Below are 17,682 nucleotides of genomic sequence, written 5' to 3' on the forward strand. Positions count from 1 at the left end.
CCGTAAAATACAGTAATAAGAGTTTAGAAAGACATATAATACAACAAAATATAATATAACAACAATTGTTAGCGTGTCAGCATTGTTGCAGTCAGTAAATGGCATGTAAGAAAAGGGCGGATTGAGCCGTAAATTGGTAGTGTCGATAACAAGAGTATCAGTATATGATTGATACCAGAGTGAGTGAATTTTTTTATACTCTCAAAATCTTTTTTTTTTTTTGATGTTTATAAACGCAAAGAATAAATTCCCTAGACCACGGGTCGGCAACCCAACATGTTGAAAGAGCCATATTTGACCAAAAATACAAAAACAAATCCATCAGGAGCCGCAAAAAATTAAAAGCCATATTACATACAGATAGTATGTCATGAGATATAAATTGAATTATGAGGACTTAAAGGAAACAAAATGAGCTCAAATATACCTACAAATGGGGCATAATGATGCAATATGTACATACAGCTAGCCTAAATAGCATGTTAGCATCAATTAGCTTGCAGTCATGCTGTGACCAACTATGTCTGATTAGCACACTCAACATAAGTCAATACTATCAACAAAACTCACCTTTGTGCATTCATGCACAACGTTAAAAGTTTGGGGGACAAAATGAGACAGAAAAAGAAGTGGCATAAAACACGTCCAAGAAAATCGGAGAAAGTTATACATGTAAACAAACTACGGTGAGTTCAAGGACCGCCAAAATTAGTAGGACAAAACGGCGCTTGCCAAATACTCGGATCAGTGAAGCATGTTTAATACAAACAGTGTGCTTTATAGCAGTTAGGGAGGTTTGTGTCATGTTTGTCCTCCTACAGAAACCATATTAAAACAAAAAATATGTTTTCTTCCCCTCATCTTTTTCCATTGTTCATAGATTTTTGAAAAAGCTCCAGAGAACCACTAGGGCAGCGCTAAAGAGCCGCATGCAGCTCCAGAGCCGTGGGTTGCCGACCCCAGCCCTAGACAGAGGAGGACTTAAAAGATTAGCAGATAGTACTAGTTTTTGCTTATGTTTACTTACTGTATACGATTGAATTTGTTTGGCTTTGTAATGAAAAGACAATAAGGAACCGGTTTAAATATTGTGTTGATTTAGTTTAACTGTGAATAGCACTCATCATAAACACATTGAACAATTCACAGTTAGTACATGTGATCATTATTGGTATCGGCCAATCTCACTCATGGATAATCAAAATCGGACCTGATCCAAACAACCTTTTGTATCTTGAACAACATATTTAAAAATGCAAAAATCATTAAAGGATCTTACAATTAATAACAATATTTGCACTGGCAAAACAAGCACTCTATTTAATTTAACCTATAGTAGTATTACCCATCCCTATTGGTAGTACATGTCACTTTTAGCGGTGAAGCAACAAATCCATCACCAAACATGTGTGACATTTCCCAGGGGGATTAAAAAATAACAGAAACTCACCCAGTTTTTGGTGTGCCGGGCTCTCCTCTCCAGGCCCCTCTGGAGCTGTGCACCCAGACCACCGGGGCGACCAAAGTCCTGCACCATCCTGTGGGTGTGGTTGAGCTCATCGGGTGGCAACAGTGGCTCCAGGCCTCTCAGGTAGCCCTGCAGGGTCTGACCCAGAGGGGGCACCGGCTGCGGGCCCACAAAGGTGGAAAAACTCCGCTCCTGCCTGGACGTTACCTATAAAAACAGTCATAAGATCCTTAAAGGCCTACTGAAACCCACTACTACCCACCACGCAGTCTGATAGTTTATATATCAATGATGAAATATTAACATTGCAACACATGCCAATACGGCCTTTTTAGTTTACTAAATTACAATTTTAAATTTACCGGGAGTTTTGTCTTCAAAACGTTGTGTAATGATGACGTGTGCGCAAGACATCACGGGTTTTTAGGAAGTATGAGCGCTGCGCACACACACAGCTAAATGTCGTCTGTTTTAACGGCATAAATATACAGTTTTTTGGACATCTGTGTCGCTGAATCTTTTGCAATTTGTTCAATTAATATCGGAGAAGTCACAGTAGAAAGATTGAGTTGGGAAGCTTTAGCCTTTAGCCACACAAACACACGGTGATTCCTTGTTTAAAATTCCTGGAGGTGAAACTTTCCTATGGATCAGAGCGCGGTCAAGAGAACATGGATCCCGACCACATGTCAACCAGCAGGTTTCGGTGAGAAAATTGTGGTTAAAAAGTCAGTTATTACCGGAGGAAAGCTGAGCTTGTGCCGTCCATAGCTGCCGTCGACTCCCCTGAGACACTGCACGTCAACACACCCGTAGAGACACCCTTTCGACTATCAGGTAATTTTAAAGTCACTAAAACACTAGCAACACAATAGAAAGATAAGGGATTTCCCAGAATTAACCTAGTAAATGTGTCTAAAAACATCGGAATCCGTCCCAACGCAATCGCGTTTTTTTTTTAAACTTTTTTTTTTTTTTTCTAGTCCGTCCCTATCAATATCCTCAAACTAATGGGGAAATTGTCGTTTTCTCGGTCCGAATAGCACTTTTTGTTGGAGGCTCCCATTAAAAACAATGTGAATATGTGAGGAGCCATCAAACATGTGACGTCATCGTCTGCGACTTCCGGTAGAGGCAGGGCTTTTCTCTTAGCACCGAAAGTTGCGAAATTTATCGTGGATGTTCTCTACTAAATCCTTTCAGCAAAAATATGGCAATATCGCGAAATGATCAAGTATGACACATAGAATGGACCTGCTATCCCCGTTTAAATAAGAAAATCTCATTTCAGTAGGCCTTTAATAGAGATGTGGTAACGTGCTTATTACAGAATTGTAAAAAAATATATATATTTATATTATTGTATTTTAAATATTTTGGGTTATTTTACAATATTTATGTTGCATAATCATTACATACTGGAAAAAGATAGTTCGAGTTAATCATGTAGGACACAAAATAAACAGAGAAGTACGCTGTTTTGTGCACTATTTATGTTCTGATTTAACACACACACACACTTACACACGCATGCACAACACCCACGTTTCTTACACGAGTCAGCCAAGTTCTGCAGGCTCCAGGATGAATTTTGCAGTAAATCATGTTTCTTCAAGACTCCGGTTTGTTTTGTGCACTCCTTGTCATGGATTCCTCGCACACTTCAGGGTTCAGAGCGTCAAAAGTCAGCTGTGGGCCATCGCGGCTCCGACACAAAAGTCCTCATCGACCAACTAGAGTCCAGTTCAAGAAGTAGATAAACTCACAACAACACTGAACATACCACCCTCGACGTTCTTGTTGCTTCCAGAGAGCGAGCATGCAAACTCTCACGTAGTGAACTGACTCAATACAAGCACATGCGGTGACGTCACAATGCTTCCGTATATATAAAAAAAATACTTGCAGTACCGCATGTTTTCATATAGTGTCGCTGTTTCCCCAAGAAAAAGGCTCCAAAAATGTTTACAAATGGCGTGAAGGCTATTTGTTTATTAACGTTTCGCCCTATATGAGTTCATGGCGATACAACTACAATTAATATTGTAACATTTAAACATGTGTGTTGCCTAATTTAACATGTGACATTAGAGTATCCTAAATCAAATAAATATGAACACGATCAAAAATTAACAATATAAAATGCTAATAAATAAATGGCCTTTCTTGCGTTATTTTATATCGACTATACGCCTGAAAAAAATATTTAGTTTTGAGTTCGTTCTGTCTCTTTTAAACAAACTATCTTTTAATGTATGAAAGTAAAGACTATCGGAAGCTGCCAACATGTCAACGCTCACTTTAAGTGCGTCACTCAAATATGTCCGTGTCCAACTTCCTATTGTTGCATCCCTTTTCTTTTGAAAAACAAAAAAAAAAGTATTTACTGGCCTACTTAAAGCTCCATACAACACAAATAATTATTCTACATTTAACAACACAACACAAACAATTTATTTGAAAAACAACTTTCCAACTCAATAGTTATGCGGTGAATTAAAGGCCTACTGAAATGAGATTTTCTTATTTAAACGGGGATAGCAGGTCCATTCTATGTGTCATACTTGATCATTTTGCGATATTGACATATTTTTGCTGAAATGATTTAGTAGAGAACATTGACGATAAATTTCGCAACTTTTGGTCGCTAATAAAAAAGCCTTGCAGTAGTAGCAGACGATGACGTCACCGGTGAGAGGGCTCCTCACATCCTCACATTATTTATAATGTGAGCCTCCAACAGCATAAGCTATTCGAACCGAGAAAGCGACACTTTCCCTATTAATTTGAGCGAGGATGAAAGATTCGTGGATGAGGAAATTTAGAGTGAAGGACTAGAAAAACAAAAATAATTAAAAAAAATAAAGTTAAAAAAAAGGCAATTGCATTGGGAGCGATTCAGATGTTTTTAGAAAAATTTACTAGGATAATTCTCCCTTGTCTTTCTATTGTGTTGCTAGTGTTTTCGTGAGTTAAATAGTACCTGATAGTCGGAGGGGTGTGTCCACGGCTGTGTTGACGCCAGTCTCTGAGAGAAGTCACGAAGCTGCAGCAGGACAGAACCTCCGCTGATCTCCGGTAAGAGGTGACTTTTTACCACAATTTTCTCACTGAAACCTGCCGGTTGACAAGTGGTCGGGAATCAAGTTCGCTTGACCGCTCTGATCCATAGTAAAGCTTCACCTCCGGGAATTTTAAACAAGGAATCACCATGTGTTTATGTAGCTAAAGGCTAAAGCTTCCCACCTCCATCTTTCTACTTTGACTTCTCCATTAATAATTGAACGAATTGCAAAAGATTCAGCAACACAGATGTCCAGAATACTGTGTAATTGCGCGATGAAAAGAGACAACTTTTAGCCGCAAGTGGTGATGCGCTAATATGTCCCCTCCAACCAATAACGTCACAAACACGCGTCATCATACGTGTCATCATTCCACAACGTTTTAAACAGGAAACTCTGGAAATTTAAAATTGTAATTTAGTAAACTAAATTACTTAAATGATATTCATGAAGTAAGATAATGTATTATGTCAAAGGGGGCAGGAAATTATAAGATTTTCTTCATCCTGCTCCTTCTCAGGAATTGTGTGAATTTAAATTGTATAATTGTGATATAATTATTTATCGTTCTAAATGCACATCAATGAATGAGATAAATAAAAATGAAATGAAATGAAAAAAAAACATATTGGCATGTGTTACAGTGCTAAATATTATAAACTTATCACTTTCCTCGGGCACTGTTCCCCTAGCATTCAAAAACGCGGTAATTCATCCTCTCCTTAAAAGACCTAACCTCGATCCTGACCTCATGGTAAACTACCGACCGGTGTCTCACCTTCCCTTTATTTCGAAAATCCTCGAAAAAATAGTTGCAGAGCAGCTAAATGAACACTTAGCGTTTAACAATCTATGTGAAACCTTTCAATCCGGTTTCAGGGCAAATCACTCTACTGAGACAGCCCTCGCAAAATTGACTAATGATCTATTGCTAACGATGGATTCTGATGCGTCATCTATGTTGCTGCTCCTCGATCTTAGCGCTGCTTTCGATACCGTCGATCATAATATTTTATTACAGCGTATCAAAACCCGAATTGGTATGTCAGACTCAGCCCTGTCTTGGTTTAACTCTTATCTTACTGACAGGGTGCAGTGTGTCTCCCATAACAGTATGACCTCGGACTATGTTAAGGTAACGTGTGGAGTTCCCCAGTGTTCGGTCCTCGGCCCTGTACTCTTCAGCATCTACATGCTGCCGCTAGGGGACATCATACGCAAATACGGTATTAGCTTTCACTGTTATGCTGATGACACCCAACTCTACATGCCCCTAAAGCTGACCAACACGCCGGACTGTAGTCAGTTGGAAGCGTGTCTTAATGAAATTAAACAATGGATGTCCGTTAATTTTTTGCAACTTAACGCCAAAAAAACGGAAATGCTGATTATCGGTCCTGCTAGACACCGACCTCTATTTAATAATACAACTTTAACATTTGACAACCAAATAATAAAACAAGGTGACTCGGTAAAAAATCTGGGTATTATCTTCGACCAAACTCTCTCCTTTGAGTCACACATTAAAAGCGTTACTAAAACGGCCTTCTTTCATCTCCGTAATATCGCTAAAATTCGCTCCATTTTGTCCACTAAAGACGCCGAGATCATTATCCATGCGTTTGTTACGTCTCGTCTCGATTACTGTAACGTATTATTTTCGGGTCTCCCCATGTCTAGCATTAAAAGATTACAGTTGGTACGAAATGCAGCTGCTAGACTTTTGACAAGAACAAGAAAGTTTGATCACATTACGCCTGTACTGGCTCACCTGCACTGGCTTCCTGTGCACTTAAGATGTGACTTTAAGGTTTTACTACTTACGTATAAAATACTACACGGTCTAACTCCATCCTATCTTGCCGATTGTATTGTACCATACGTCCCGGCAAGAAATCTGCGTTCAAAAGACTCCGGCTTATTAGCGATTTCTAGAGCCCAAAAAAAGTCTATAGGCTATAGAGCGGTTTCCGTTCGGGCTCCAGTACTCTGGAATGCCCTCCCGGTAACAGTTTGAGATACTACCTTAGTAGAAGCATTTAAGTCTCACCTTAAAACTCATCTGTATACTCTAGCCTTTAAATAGACCTCCTTTTTAGACCAGTTGATCTGCCGCTTCTTTTCTTTTTTCTCCTATGTCCCCCCCCCTCCCTTGTGGGTCCGGTCCAATGACCATGGATGAAGTACCGGCTGTCCAGAGTCGAGACCCAGGATGGACCGCTCGTCGGGACCCAGGATGGACCGCTCGCCTGTGTATCGGTTGGGGACATCTCTACGCTGCTGATCCACCTCCGCTTGGATGGTTTCCTTGGACTCCCGCTGCTGTCTTGGATCCGCCTTGAACTGAACTCTCGCGGCTGTGTTGGATCCACTATGGATTGAACTTTCACAGTATCATGTTAGACCCGCTCGACATCCATTGCTTTCGGTCCCTTAGAGGGGGGTTGGCCACATCTGAGGTCCTCTCCAAGGTTTCTCATAGTCAGCATTGTCACTGGCGTCCCACTGGATGTGAACTCTCCCTGCCCACTGGGTGTGAGTTTTCCTTGCCCTTTTGTGGGTTCTTCCGAGGATGTCGTGGTCGTAAAGATTTGTGCAGTCCTTTGAGACATTTGTGATTTGGGGCTATATAAATAAACATTGATTGATTGATTAATATTTCATCATTGATATATAAACTATCAGACTGCGTGGTCGGTAGTAGTGGGTTTCAGTAGGCCTTTAAATACATACTGTGTCCAATAAAAAAAAGGAAACATTTTAGAACCAAAAAATATGACAAAAACATAATTTGCTAGCTTATGTTACCATAAGTCAGGGGTGTCTAAACTTTTTCCACTGAGGGCCACAAATGGAAAAATTAAAGCATGCTGGGGCCATTTTGATATTTTGCATTTTCAAACCATAACAAAATATATGGATTTTTAAAATGTACTTTACCTTTAGGGGTCCCGGGGACCATAAAGGGTCTCAGTTATTAAAATGTTAAAAATAAGTCATATTTTAATCATTATTTCTTATTTAACACTTACAGTAAATCTCTATATCAACTTTAAAAAAAAAAAGGTTTTATGGCTTTCCTGTCAAAAAAAAAAAGTTTTTATAGTAAAACTGAAATATGCAGTATTTGGTAATTAGAGCCCTAAAAGATCAATAATACAGGACACCATTAATTGTAATTCTTTATTATTTTTGAGTAATCACAGTGAAAAGATGAATAAAATACCACTAAATATATTTGGGATCCAGAAGGTGCCCCATTCATAAAGTGATACATTTTTATTATTATTATTATTTTTTTTTTACTTTCAACACTTACATTACAAGATCAACTTCAGATTTATCTGTTTATTTCACGTTTAAACTATTATTTTGTTTGTTTTATGCTCTTTTGTCAAAGAAAAAATGTATGTTTTTATATGGCAACTACACAATATATGCAATATTTACCACATAAAACATTTTGAAGTAAAATATTTAAACTAATTGGAGCTTTGAAAATAATTCATTATAAAATGGATTATTTTGCATTATTTTATTTTTTTAGCAATGGCAAAAAAATTAAAAAAGAAATAATTGATTGATTGAAACTTGTAATTAGTAGATTGCACAGTACAGTACATATTCCGTACAATTGACCACTAAATGGTAACACTCGAATAAGTATTTTGACTTGTTTAAGTTGGGGTCCACGTTAATCAATTCATGGTAAAGATGTTTTTTCATGGTAAAATAAAGACTAAAGAAAAAAAACAGCCTGCATGGCAGCTTTGTGTCAAAATTGCAACTTTTTCTTGATAGATTTCACCTCATTACAATATTTTTAATGTTCTTTTTTATTTTTGCAATAGCACTTCCAGAATGTGTCGGAGGCCGGTAAACAATTAGCTGCGGGCCGCAAATGGCCCCCGGGCCGCACTTTCGGGCACCCCTGCCATAAGTGGTTTAACGTAACATACAGTATATATATTTTTTAATGTACATATTTTTCAAAATTATTAATTACATTGAATAAAAAAATGCTCGTCGGCCTGAGGAATTTATTTGGCTTTCAGGTTTGTCATGTTGTTGTTTCAATGGATTATACATTCCATGACAGCTAATGATTGTGTTGCGAGCCAAATATGACAATCGTTGGTACTTTAACTTTAATTTTAACTTTATCATTAGCTATCAACACCCAAAGCTAATGTGTGTATGTGTATACGTACGGTCAGTGATGGGCAGTATAACAAGCTACATGTAGCTAAGCTACGTAGCTCATCTACATTTTCCAGTAGCTCGGCGGTAGTATAGCTACGTTTTTTACGAGTAGCTTTTCCTGTAGCTTTGCTACCTTTAGACCCATGTAACGAGGTAGCTCACATAAAGCTACAAACTACAAAGAGAGAAAATGAACTGCAAATCCAGGCCCCTAAAATATGGAGAAAATACAATAACCTGAATAAAAGAGAACACTATACATACGGAGAACATCCATGATGATTGGTTGGTGTTCGTATGATGAGTCACAATTGGCTAAGAGTCAGAGACAGAGGGACGCTTCAAGCTGACCACTCAAAAAAAATTAAACATACTTGAAAATGGCAGAGGAATTTTCTCCCGCGGATTAGATTTTTCCTTTAGTGATGAAGACGACGTCCAGGAAACCTACAAAAAACCCTTGGCCATATTTAGTAAAATGTATGCGTTTAAAGAAAACAATGCCAGAAACTTTAGTTTTTTGTCTACTCTATATTGTGCTAACACCTAAAAATATGAAAATATAATATAATATAATATAATATGATATAATGTAATATAATATAATATAATAAAATATAATATAATATAATATAATATAATATAATATAATATAATATAATAAAATATAATATAATAATATATGTCAGGTTCAAACACCAAACTATCTATTACACAAGACAAGAAGAAGGAATCAAGCAGACAGAGTTGAATTTTACTCATGAGGAGAGACATATTGGGCTGTACACTCAGTCACAGTTTCTTCCTACGCTCTAAGGTCCAATCCCACATGCTCCTCTATTTATTCGGGAAGGCCCCAGTTAACATCACTGAGGCTGCAAGCAGCCCCAGTAGACACAATACATGATTTTTCAAAATGGAAATGTGCTGACACTCGTGATCTCGCCCTGTCTTTGTCCTGTCCGCGCCAAAGTACTCGATGTCTGTCTTTGGTTGTCAGCCGGAAGGGTCTGGAAAAAAACTGCTGACACGAGACAACTCGCAAAGCAAGATTACCAGTTGTGTGCCTTTGCACAGATAGAAAAGTACAACTTCAATACAATTGATAATAACTATTAAGCAAGAGTTGTGTGATAACGTATACATCATTATTCTAACATTTATCACTATATATTATATACTGTATATATGATATGTAAATATTACATTGACAGTTTATATTCTATTACTAAGATACATTTTTTTCGTCTACTTCATACCTGCATTATCCTTTCCATCTTTACCCTTTCCATCCTTTGTAACTGAGCTAATGTGTGGAACAATTTCCATTGTGGATCAATAAAGTTTGTCTAAGTCTAAGATGATGTAAGTGAAACAATTGTATCTACAATATAATGCAGAAAATATTTGTGGGAACAGGCATGGAGTGTGTTGATGACATCACAATCGCTCATTTATGATTGGTCAAACTGAGACCGTTACGACCATGTCTTCTAATAGTCCAATAAAGTTACCTATTTTTCTCACTCTGTCTACGTATTGAAAATTAAAATAACAATTTTTTTTAAATTAAAATATTTTTAGATAAATGCAACGGGTACACAAAAGTGTCCTTGGAAGCCTTTTTCTGTCTTTGAAACAATATTGTGATCAAATGTAACATTATTCTGGTACTATTGGCCAATGGTCTTCAATAGGGGGTCCGCAGAGGTACTGCAATCGGGGTCATAACCAATGTGGTCGATTTGGACTTAAAACTAAATATTTGTTTAGAGTCCCCCCACAATCTTTCCACAAATTTAAATGTCTTTAAATACACCTTAACTTTGAGACAACACACTGTAGTGTAGTTCAGCCATTCTCAAACTTTTTTCACCAAGTACCACCTCAGAAAAAGTCTGGCTGTCCAAGTATCGCCATAATGATCAACAGGACAATATAGTAGCGTAGTAGGCCTAAGCAGTCATTAAAAGCAAGGCAGATGTTGTTATTTTGGCCACTGTAACATTACACACAGTTTGAACAGTAACATTATATTTGAATATTGGAAAATCAAACACTGTACTTAAATAATGAATCAAATCTTTGGCATAATACTGAATGAGGCCCACATTTCACTAGTTTTTCCCAACTTTATTAGCAAAAAAAAAAAGCACACATAAAAACAAAGATTTTCTTTATCATTTATTCAATTTTTTCTCATTGAAGCCAGCTTCTTCAAAAATTCATAAAGACATAATTCATAGAGACTTTATTTGTTACAACTTACCATGTTCGTGTCAATTAAAATAGAGTCTAACAGAGGCTGTATATTTATAAAGCACACATTTTCCTGTCCAGTTTTTGCTACTTCTACATGAACAGAAAAAGTCACATAGCAGACCGGGACCATTTTTTTTCCTAAACCAAAAATGTCTGCTTGAAGGGATCTTCACATCGTCGGTACAAGTCAAGTTCATACCCCAGGCACAAAGATGACAAAAAAATGTACTGAAGTCAAAAATCTGTTTTCCACAGTATAGCGCTTGTCCTTCCTTGCGGTTGAGCTGGAGCTTATCCCAGCTTGGGTATACCATGGACTGGTCACCAGCCAATCACAGGGCACATATAGACAAACATTTCCCATCACATTCACACCTATGGACAATTTACATCAGGGGTGTGCAGGGGCCAATTTGGTCCATTTTGTACAAAATCCAAAACCAGTGAAGTTGGCACAACGTGTAAATCGTAAATAAGAAAAGAATACAATGATTTGCAAATCATTTTGAACTTATATTCAGTTGAATGCACTGCAAAGACAAGATATTTAATGTTCAAATTGACAAATATTATCTCATTTGGAATTTGATGCCTGCAACAGGTTTCCAAAAAGCTGGCACACGTGGCAAAAAAGATCGAGAAAGTTGAGGAATGCTCATCAAACGCTTATTTGGAACATCCCATAGGTGAACAGGCTAATTGGGAACAGGTGGGTGCCGTGATTGGGTATAAAAGCATCTTCCATGAAATGCTCACTCATTCACAAGAAAAGGATGGGGCGAGGGTCACCACTTTGTCAACAAATGTGTGAGCAAACTATTGAACCGTATAAGAACAACGTTTCTCAATGAGCTATTGCAAGGAATTTAGGGATTTCACCATCTACAGTCTGTAAAATCATCAAAAGATTCCGAGAATCTGGAGAAATGACTGCAGGTAACATTGAATGCCTGTGACCTTGGATTTCTCAGGCGGTAGTGCATCAAAAAGCGACATCAGTGTGTAAAGGATATCGCCAAATGGGCTCAGGAACACTTCAGAAACCCAGTGTCAGTAACTGAATTTTGTCACCACATCTGTAAATGCAAGTTAAAACTGTAGAATACAAAATGAAAGCCATTTATCAACAACACCCAGAAACGCCGCCAGCTTTGCTGGGCCCGTGCTCATCTAAGATGGACTGATGCAAAGTGGAAAAGCGTTCTGTGGTCTGACGAATCCACATGTCAAATTGTTTTTGGAAACTATGGATGTCGTGTCCTCCAGAACAAAGAGGAAAAGAACCCTCTGGATTGTTATAGACGCAAAGTTCAAAAGCCAGCATTTGTGATGGTATGGGGGTGTTTTAGTGCCCAAGGCATGGGTAACTTACACATCTGTGAAGGCACCATTAATGCTGAAAGGTACATTCAGGTTTAGAGCAACATATGTTGCCATACAAGCAACGTTTTTTTAATGGATGCCCACCTGAGTGTTGTTAAAAGGAAAGTCCATGTAACACAGTGGTAAAAATGCCTCTGTGCCAACTTATTTGCAATGTGTTTTTGCCATTAAATTGTAAGTTAATTATTATTTGCAAAAAAAAAATCGGTATCTCAGTACGAACATTAAATGTCTTGTATTTGCTGTCTATTCAAATGAATATAAGTTGAAAATTATTTTCAAATCATTGTATTCTGTTTTTATTTATGATTTAAACAATGTGCCAACTTCACTGGTTTTGGGTTTTTTACATTACAGATGCTAAAACTATCCTAATACATTTCTCAGCTGTGTGTTACGGGTGACAAAGCAAATCAAGCAAGTTGGCGAAGCACTAATCCACCGCGCTACCCCATCAAATATGGTATCTCATGAAAATACATTGCATAGACAAGTGATCGTTTACCACCGTGCACAGTTAAACTGCTGACATGATGTGTGATATAGTCCTATAATAAAACTAAATATAAACATAACAATAAACTATGTTCATTTCACACTCCCCCTTACATTGTTGCTATGACAAACACAACACAGAGATTGCGATTACCTTTCAAAACAGCTAAAAAAAAACAACTTCATTGCGTCACACGGGAATTTTGGCGAGCCGAGTGCCGTCTACCGGGGGGCGAGACTCATCTGGAAAACAGAGGAGGTGGAGATGGAAGGTGAATAACAGGAGGTTGAAAGTAATTGATAAATATCATACTCAATATTTGGGCCATTCCACCGAATCAAGGTCATTTAGACATTTATAAAATGAATAAATGCGTGATAAAATGATTTGTAAAATATACTTTTCAATTAAGCAAAGGGTCCTGCTTATTTGAGTTGAGTTGAGTTTGAGTTTGTTTCAAACATGCATGAATACAGTTTCATGATACATCCAGTTTCTCTATTCAACATGTTCAAAAAGCAGTAGGAAGAAGCAGAGCTTATTTAATCCTACCCCTTTTCCTTTACAGAGCAGTTGCTAAAACTTGTTTTTACTTCCTGTTCCCAATTCATTCACAATACCCTCCATAAGTGAAAACAATAAAAATGAATAAATAACTATATATAATTGAAATACGGGGTAAGTTGTATTTCATATAGTGAGATGAATCTAGATTATCTAGAAAATGAATGAATGGATGAAATAAATTCAGAATGTTTATTAATGTTCTTCTTCTTTGTACTTTGAAAATACTTTAAGTTTGAAAAGTTTCTTAAAGTGGATCATATTAGTGCATGGTTTGATTTATTTGCTTAATGTGAATTATATTTATATAGCACTTTTCTCAAGTGACTCAAAGCGCTTTACATTGTGAAACCCATTATCTAAGTTACATTTAAAACCAGTGTGGGTGGCACTGGGAGCAAGTGGGTAAAGTGTCTTGCCCAAGGACACAACGGCAGTGACTAGGATGGTGCCAGCGGGGATCGAACCTGCAACCCTCAAGTTGCTGGCACGGCTGCTCTACCAACCGAGCTATACCACCCCATCCATTCCATAAGTTAATTCCTCATACTGATATACTGAATGTCTTAAGTGTTGTGCGTGCGTACAAATGTTTTAAATTACATTTTTCTCCAAGCTTATATATTTCCCAAGATTAGATTTCTCCAATATTTTTGATCTGATTGCATATTTGATGAATACCATTTAAAGATTCACTTAAAATACAGCAGCACTAAAATTAGACTCTTACCAATAAACATAAAGCGGTACCTCAACTTAAAAAGTGTTTTGAAATAAGAACTGTCTGTGGGCTAATTGTTGTGTTTTAAGTTGCAAGCAAAAAATTCAGTTACAAGCATCCCCACCAGTGAACCCTGTGATATGAGCCCAAAACATCTGGTCTGGCTTGTATTAGCTTAAAGCTGGAGATCACCATAACTGAAAATGATACATCATTTATTGAAATAAAAAAAATAAAAAAATAAAAAACATGCATGAGCGTTGCAAAGCAATTCGAGCGTTTTACTGCTTGTCTGCGTCATGCTGAAGCAGAATGAATATAACGACAGCCAAGGATGTTAAAATAATATCTATAAGGCCGATATTTATCCATGAAAAGAATGGAGAAGCTGCTTATGGTGTGTTTGACGGAGAAGCAGCTCTATGGACATATCATAGAAGTCCACTTTCCGAGTTAAATGGTGAACATTATTATTACATTACTTGATAATCTACTGTAGTTGTTTGTAGTAAATTCTATTAATTTTATACAATATTTCTTGTCTAAAATAGTGTTTTTCTTTTTAAATGGAATGTTATTTTTTTTTAATTCTGTTTTGAGAGGTCCAAGCACCAACTAAATGAATCCATCCTTGATTCAACATTTCCAGTGGAGATGTTGATTTGAGAAACAAGTGTTTTGAGTCAAAACAAATTAAAAGTTCATAAGTCGAGGTACTTCGGTTATTTAAAATCTTTAGAAATTTTATAGTTTTTACATATTCGTGTTACTCATTATACAAACCATTCTTTACTTTATACAAACTTTTCTGTTAAAATTCGTATTTTAGTCATGTCGCTGGGTTTTTACTCAGTCCTGTTACACTAACCCAGGGGTCAGTAACCCGCGGCTGTCTTTAGTGTTGCCCTAGTAGCTCCCAGGAGCATTTCTTAAAAAGGATTGAAAATGTAAATAGATGGGAGAAAAATATTTTTTTTGTTTGAGTGTGTTTTTTGTTTGAGTATGTTTGACACAAACCTTCCCATTTGTTAGAAAGCCCACTGTTTAATATGTTTGTGTGTATGCTTCACTGATGAGAGTATTTGGTGAACATCGTTGGGTCCTACTAATTTTGGCTGTTCTTGAAGTCACCATAGTGAGGACTGTGACGCAACAGTGTGTTTACATGTTAAATCTTCCACTTCTTCCTTGTTTCATTTTGTACACCAGACGTTTTATGCTGTGCTTGAATGCTTAAAAGGTGAGCTTTGTTGATTTTATTGATTTGCTGGAGGGCTTATCAGGCATATTTAGTCAATCCATGACTGCAAGCTAATCAATGCTAAAATGCTATTTAGGCTAGCTGTATGTACATATTACATCATTATGCCTCATTTGTAGGTATATTTTAACTCATTTAATATACTTTACTTTTATCTTCTTTGTATATAATTTAGTGTTCCATGTCTCATGACACATTATCTGTATGTAAAGTTGGCTGCATTTCAGATAGTGGTTTGTGTGCCATGTTGTTCCAGACCACCGCAAAAATTACCTAGCTTGGCAAAGATTATAATAAATCCATTAGAAGAAGATAGCCTGCCGTTTCCTTTAACTTGGACACACACATTTACACCTTTGGCCATTAAAAGCCATTCATTTTCAGGATTTATCTCACCTTCTGAATAGCCGCTGATTTACTAATGGTGTCTAATGTTGTAAAAATGTGTAGAATAAATATTAAATTTCAACATTTCTCTAAACGAAGATTTGCATCAGCCTGCGACATATAGTCATTTTTTGCTCTCTCTGGCATTCATCGAGGGTGGACGCTCCCCTTTCCTCTCCCTTATCTCTCCTGCTTGCTTCTTTGTCTTATCTTAACTTTCTTGTTGCCTCTTTTCGCACTGCTCTCCAAATCTAAACATTGGAACCATTTAACTGGCCTCAACAAAATTGACAAGATCTTGGGTTTTGGGGAACCTGCTGTCATGACGAAGCGGTTGTTGCTGGACACACGACGGACTCTTGGGAGAAGAAGGAGTGCCGCGTGCCTGGCGACCCTTTTCTGTCCAGGACGTAAAGATATCTACCTATTCGGAATTATGACAACAGAACATCTGCTGATTGGAGTAAGCGTTGCTCTGGTTTGTCGACAAATTGGAAGTTGCTGGCAGTCTTCAAAGTACCTCAAAGCTGCCACAAATGATTGGAGGATGCGGGAAGAACTGTGGATTACATCGGACTGTCTACCCCGCAGTTTTTGAGGACCAGTCATCGACAATTTAGAGTGAAAAGCAAATTTTATTTTCACTCGCATACAAAATAATTTAACTTGGATTGTTTCCCTGGTTTTGAGACTCTCCCGAAGGACAGTGCGGCGAACACACAACACACTCCCTTCTTGTCTGTCATGGACACACACACACCTGTTGTTGTGGACTTTGGACGAGACGGAACAATACAGCAAGGCCACGGAACAGAGACACACAACGGGCTTACACACACACACATCCACAAAAATATACGCCACACATACACACCCCATCCCCCAACCTAACGCCCTCGACGCAAATCCCATAGGGGTGATGAATGGATGGTCAGCGCCTGAGAGCTGCGGCCTACCATCATGACCCCGAACCTCTTCCCTGTGTTGCTAGATATCTCGAGATGTATGTTGTAATATGTATATGTGCTTTGCTATGGAGGTTTTTTTCCCACTCCAGACTGGGCCCCCTTAGGAGCCCAGACTAGATTGTATTTTTTCACTCATCCTTCCCCAGTCTTTACCTTTTTCCCATCTTTTACGGGGCGCCTTGTGGTGACCCATCAGCGTTCCTGTACTGTAACCCTGTACACTGTTTTTGTCTAATTTCTAACGGGTTAGTGCTGAATACAAAGTTTAGTTGTACTTGTCCAATGACATTAAATACCTATCTATCTATAGTAGGCTATTCTAGCTAATATAGACACTTACGTCATGTTTTGCCTTCATTACAAAACATATATAAATATATTATATTTATAGATATATATAAATATAAAACTACAGTGGCCTTGTGATTAGAGTGTCCGCCCTGAGATTGGTAGGTCGTGAGTTCAAACCCTGGCCGAGTCATACTAAAGAATATAAATATGGAACCCATTACCTCCCTGCTTGGCACTCAGCATCAAGGGTTGGAATTGGGGGTTAAATCACCAAAATGATTCCCGAACGTGGCCCCCGCTGCTACTCACTGCTCCCCTCACCTCCCGGGGTGAACAAGGGGATGGGTCAAATGCAGAGGACAAATTTCACCACACCTAATGTCCATCCATCCATTTTCTAGCGCTTATTCCCTTTTGAGGTCGCGGGGGGCGCTCTCAGCTACAATCGGGCGGAAGGCGGCGTACACCCTGGACAAGTCGCTTTCTCATCGCAGCACACCTAATGTGTGTGTGAAAATCATTGGTACATTAAATTTAATTGAATATGAGGCTTTTCATTTTTTGCTGCTCCAAACAGATACGTTTTTTTGCATTTTGGGTTGGCGACCCCTGC

The 17,682-nt window shown here is 37.9% G+C and overlaps 2 protein-coding genes across 3 annotated transcripts in view; both read right to left on the reverse strand.

Moving 5' to 3' along the window:
- cratb (carnitine O-acetyltransferase b) overlaps positions 1-3,366 on the reverse strand; it is a 47,029-nt gene extending 43,663 nt beyond the window's left edge. The window contains exons 1-2 of one of the 2 annotated variants that reach the window (XM_061882101.1): positions 3,014-3,366; positions 1,451-1,675 (exon numbers count right to left, since the gene is read on the reverse strand). In XM_061882101.1, the coding sequence (XP_061738085.1) occupies positions 1,451-1,675; positions 3,014-3,073 (285 nt within the window). In that variant the 5' untranslated portion in view covers positions 3,074-3,366. The remainder of the gene's footprint in view (positions 1-1,450; positions 1,676-3,013) is intronic. The other variant, XM_061882103.1, reaches the window with a different exon arrangement.
- Positions 3,367-10,907: 7,541 nt separating this feature from the next.
- ppp1r18 (protein phosphatase 1, regulatory subunit 18) overlaps positions 10,908-17,682 on the reverse strand; it is a 37,740-nt gene continuing 30,965 nt past the window's right edge. The window contains exon 4 of the mRNA XM_061882105.1: positions 10,908-13,119. Within this exon, the coding sequence (XP_061738089.1) occupies positions 13,067-13,119 (53 nt within the window). The 3' untranslated portion in view covers positions 10,908-13,066. The remainder of the gene's footprint in view (positions 13,120-17,682) is intronic.

This window comes from Nerophis ophidion, linkage group LG21 (genome assembly GCF_033978795.1).
Source record: "Nerophis ophidion isolate RoL-2023_Sa linkage group LG21, RoL_Noph_v1.0, whole genome shotgun sequence".
Taxonomy (NCBI): domain Eukaryota; kingdom Metazoa; phylum Chordata; class Actinopteri; order Syngnathiformes; family Syngnathidae; genus Nerophis; species Nerophis ophidion.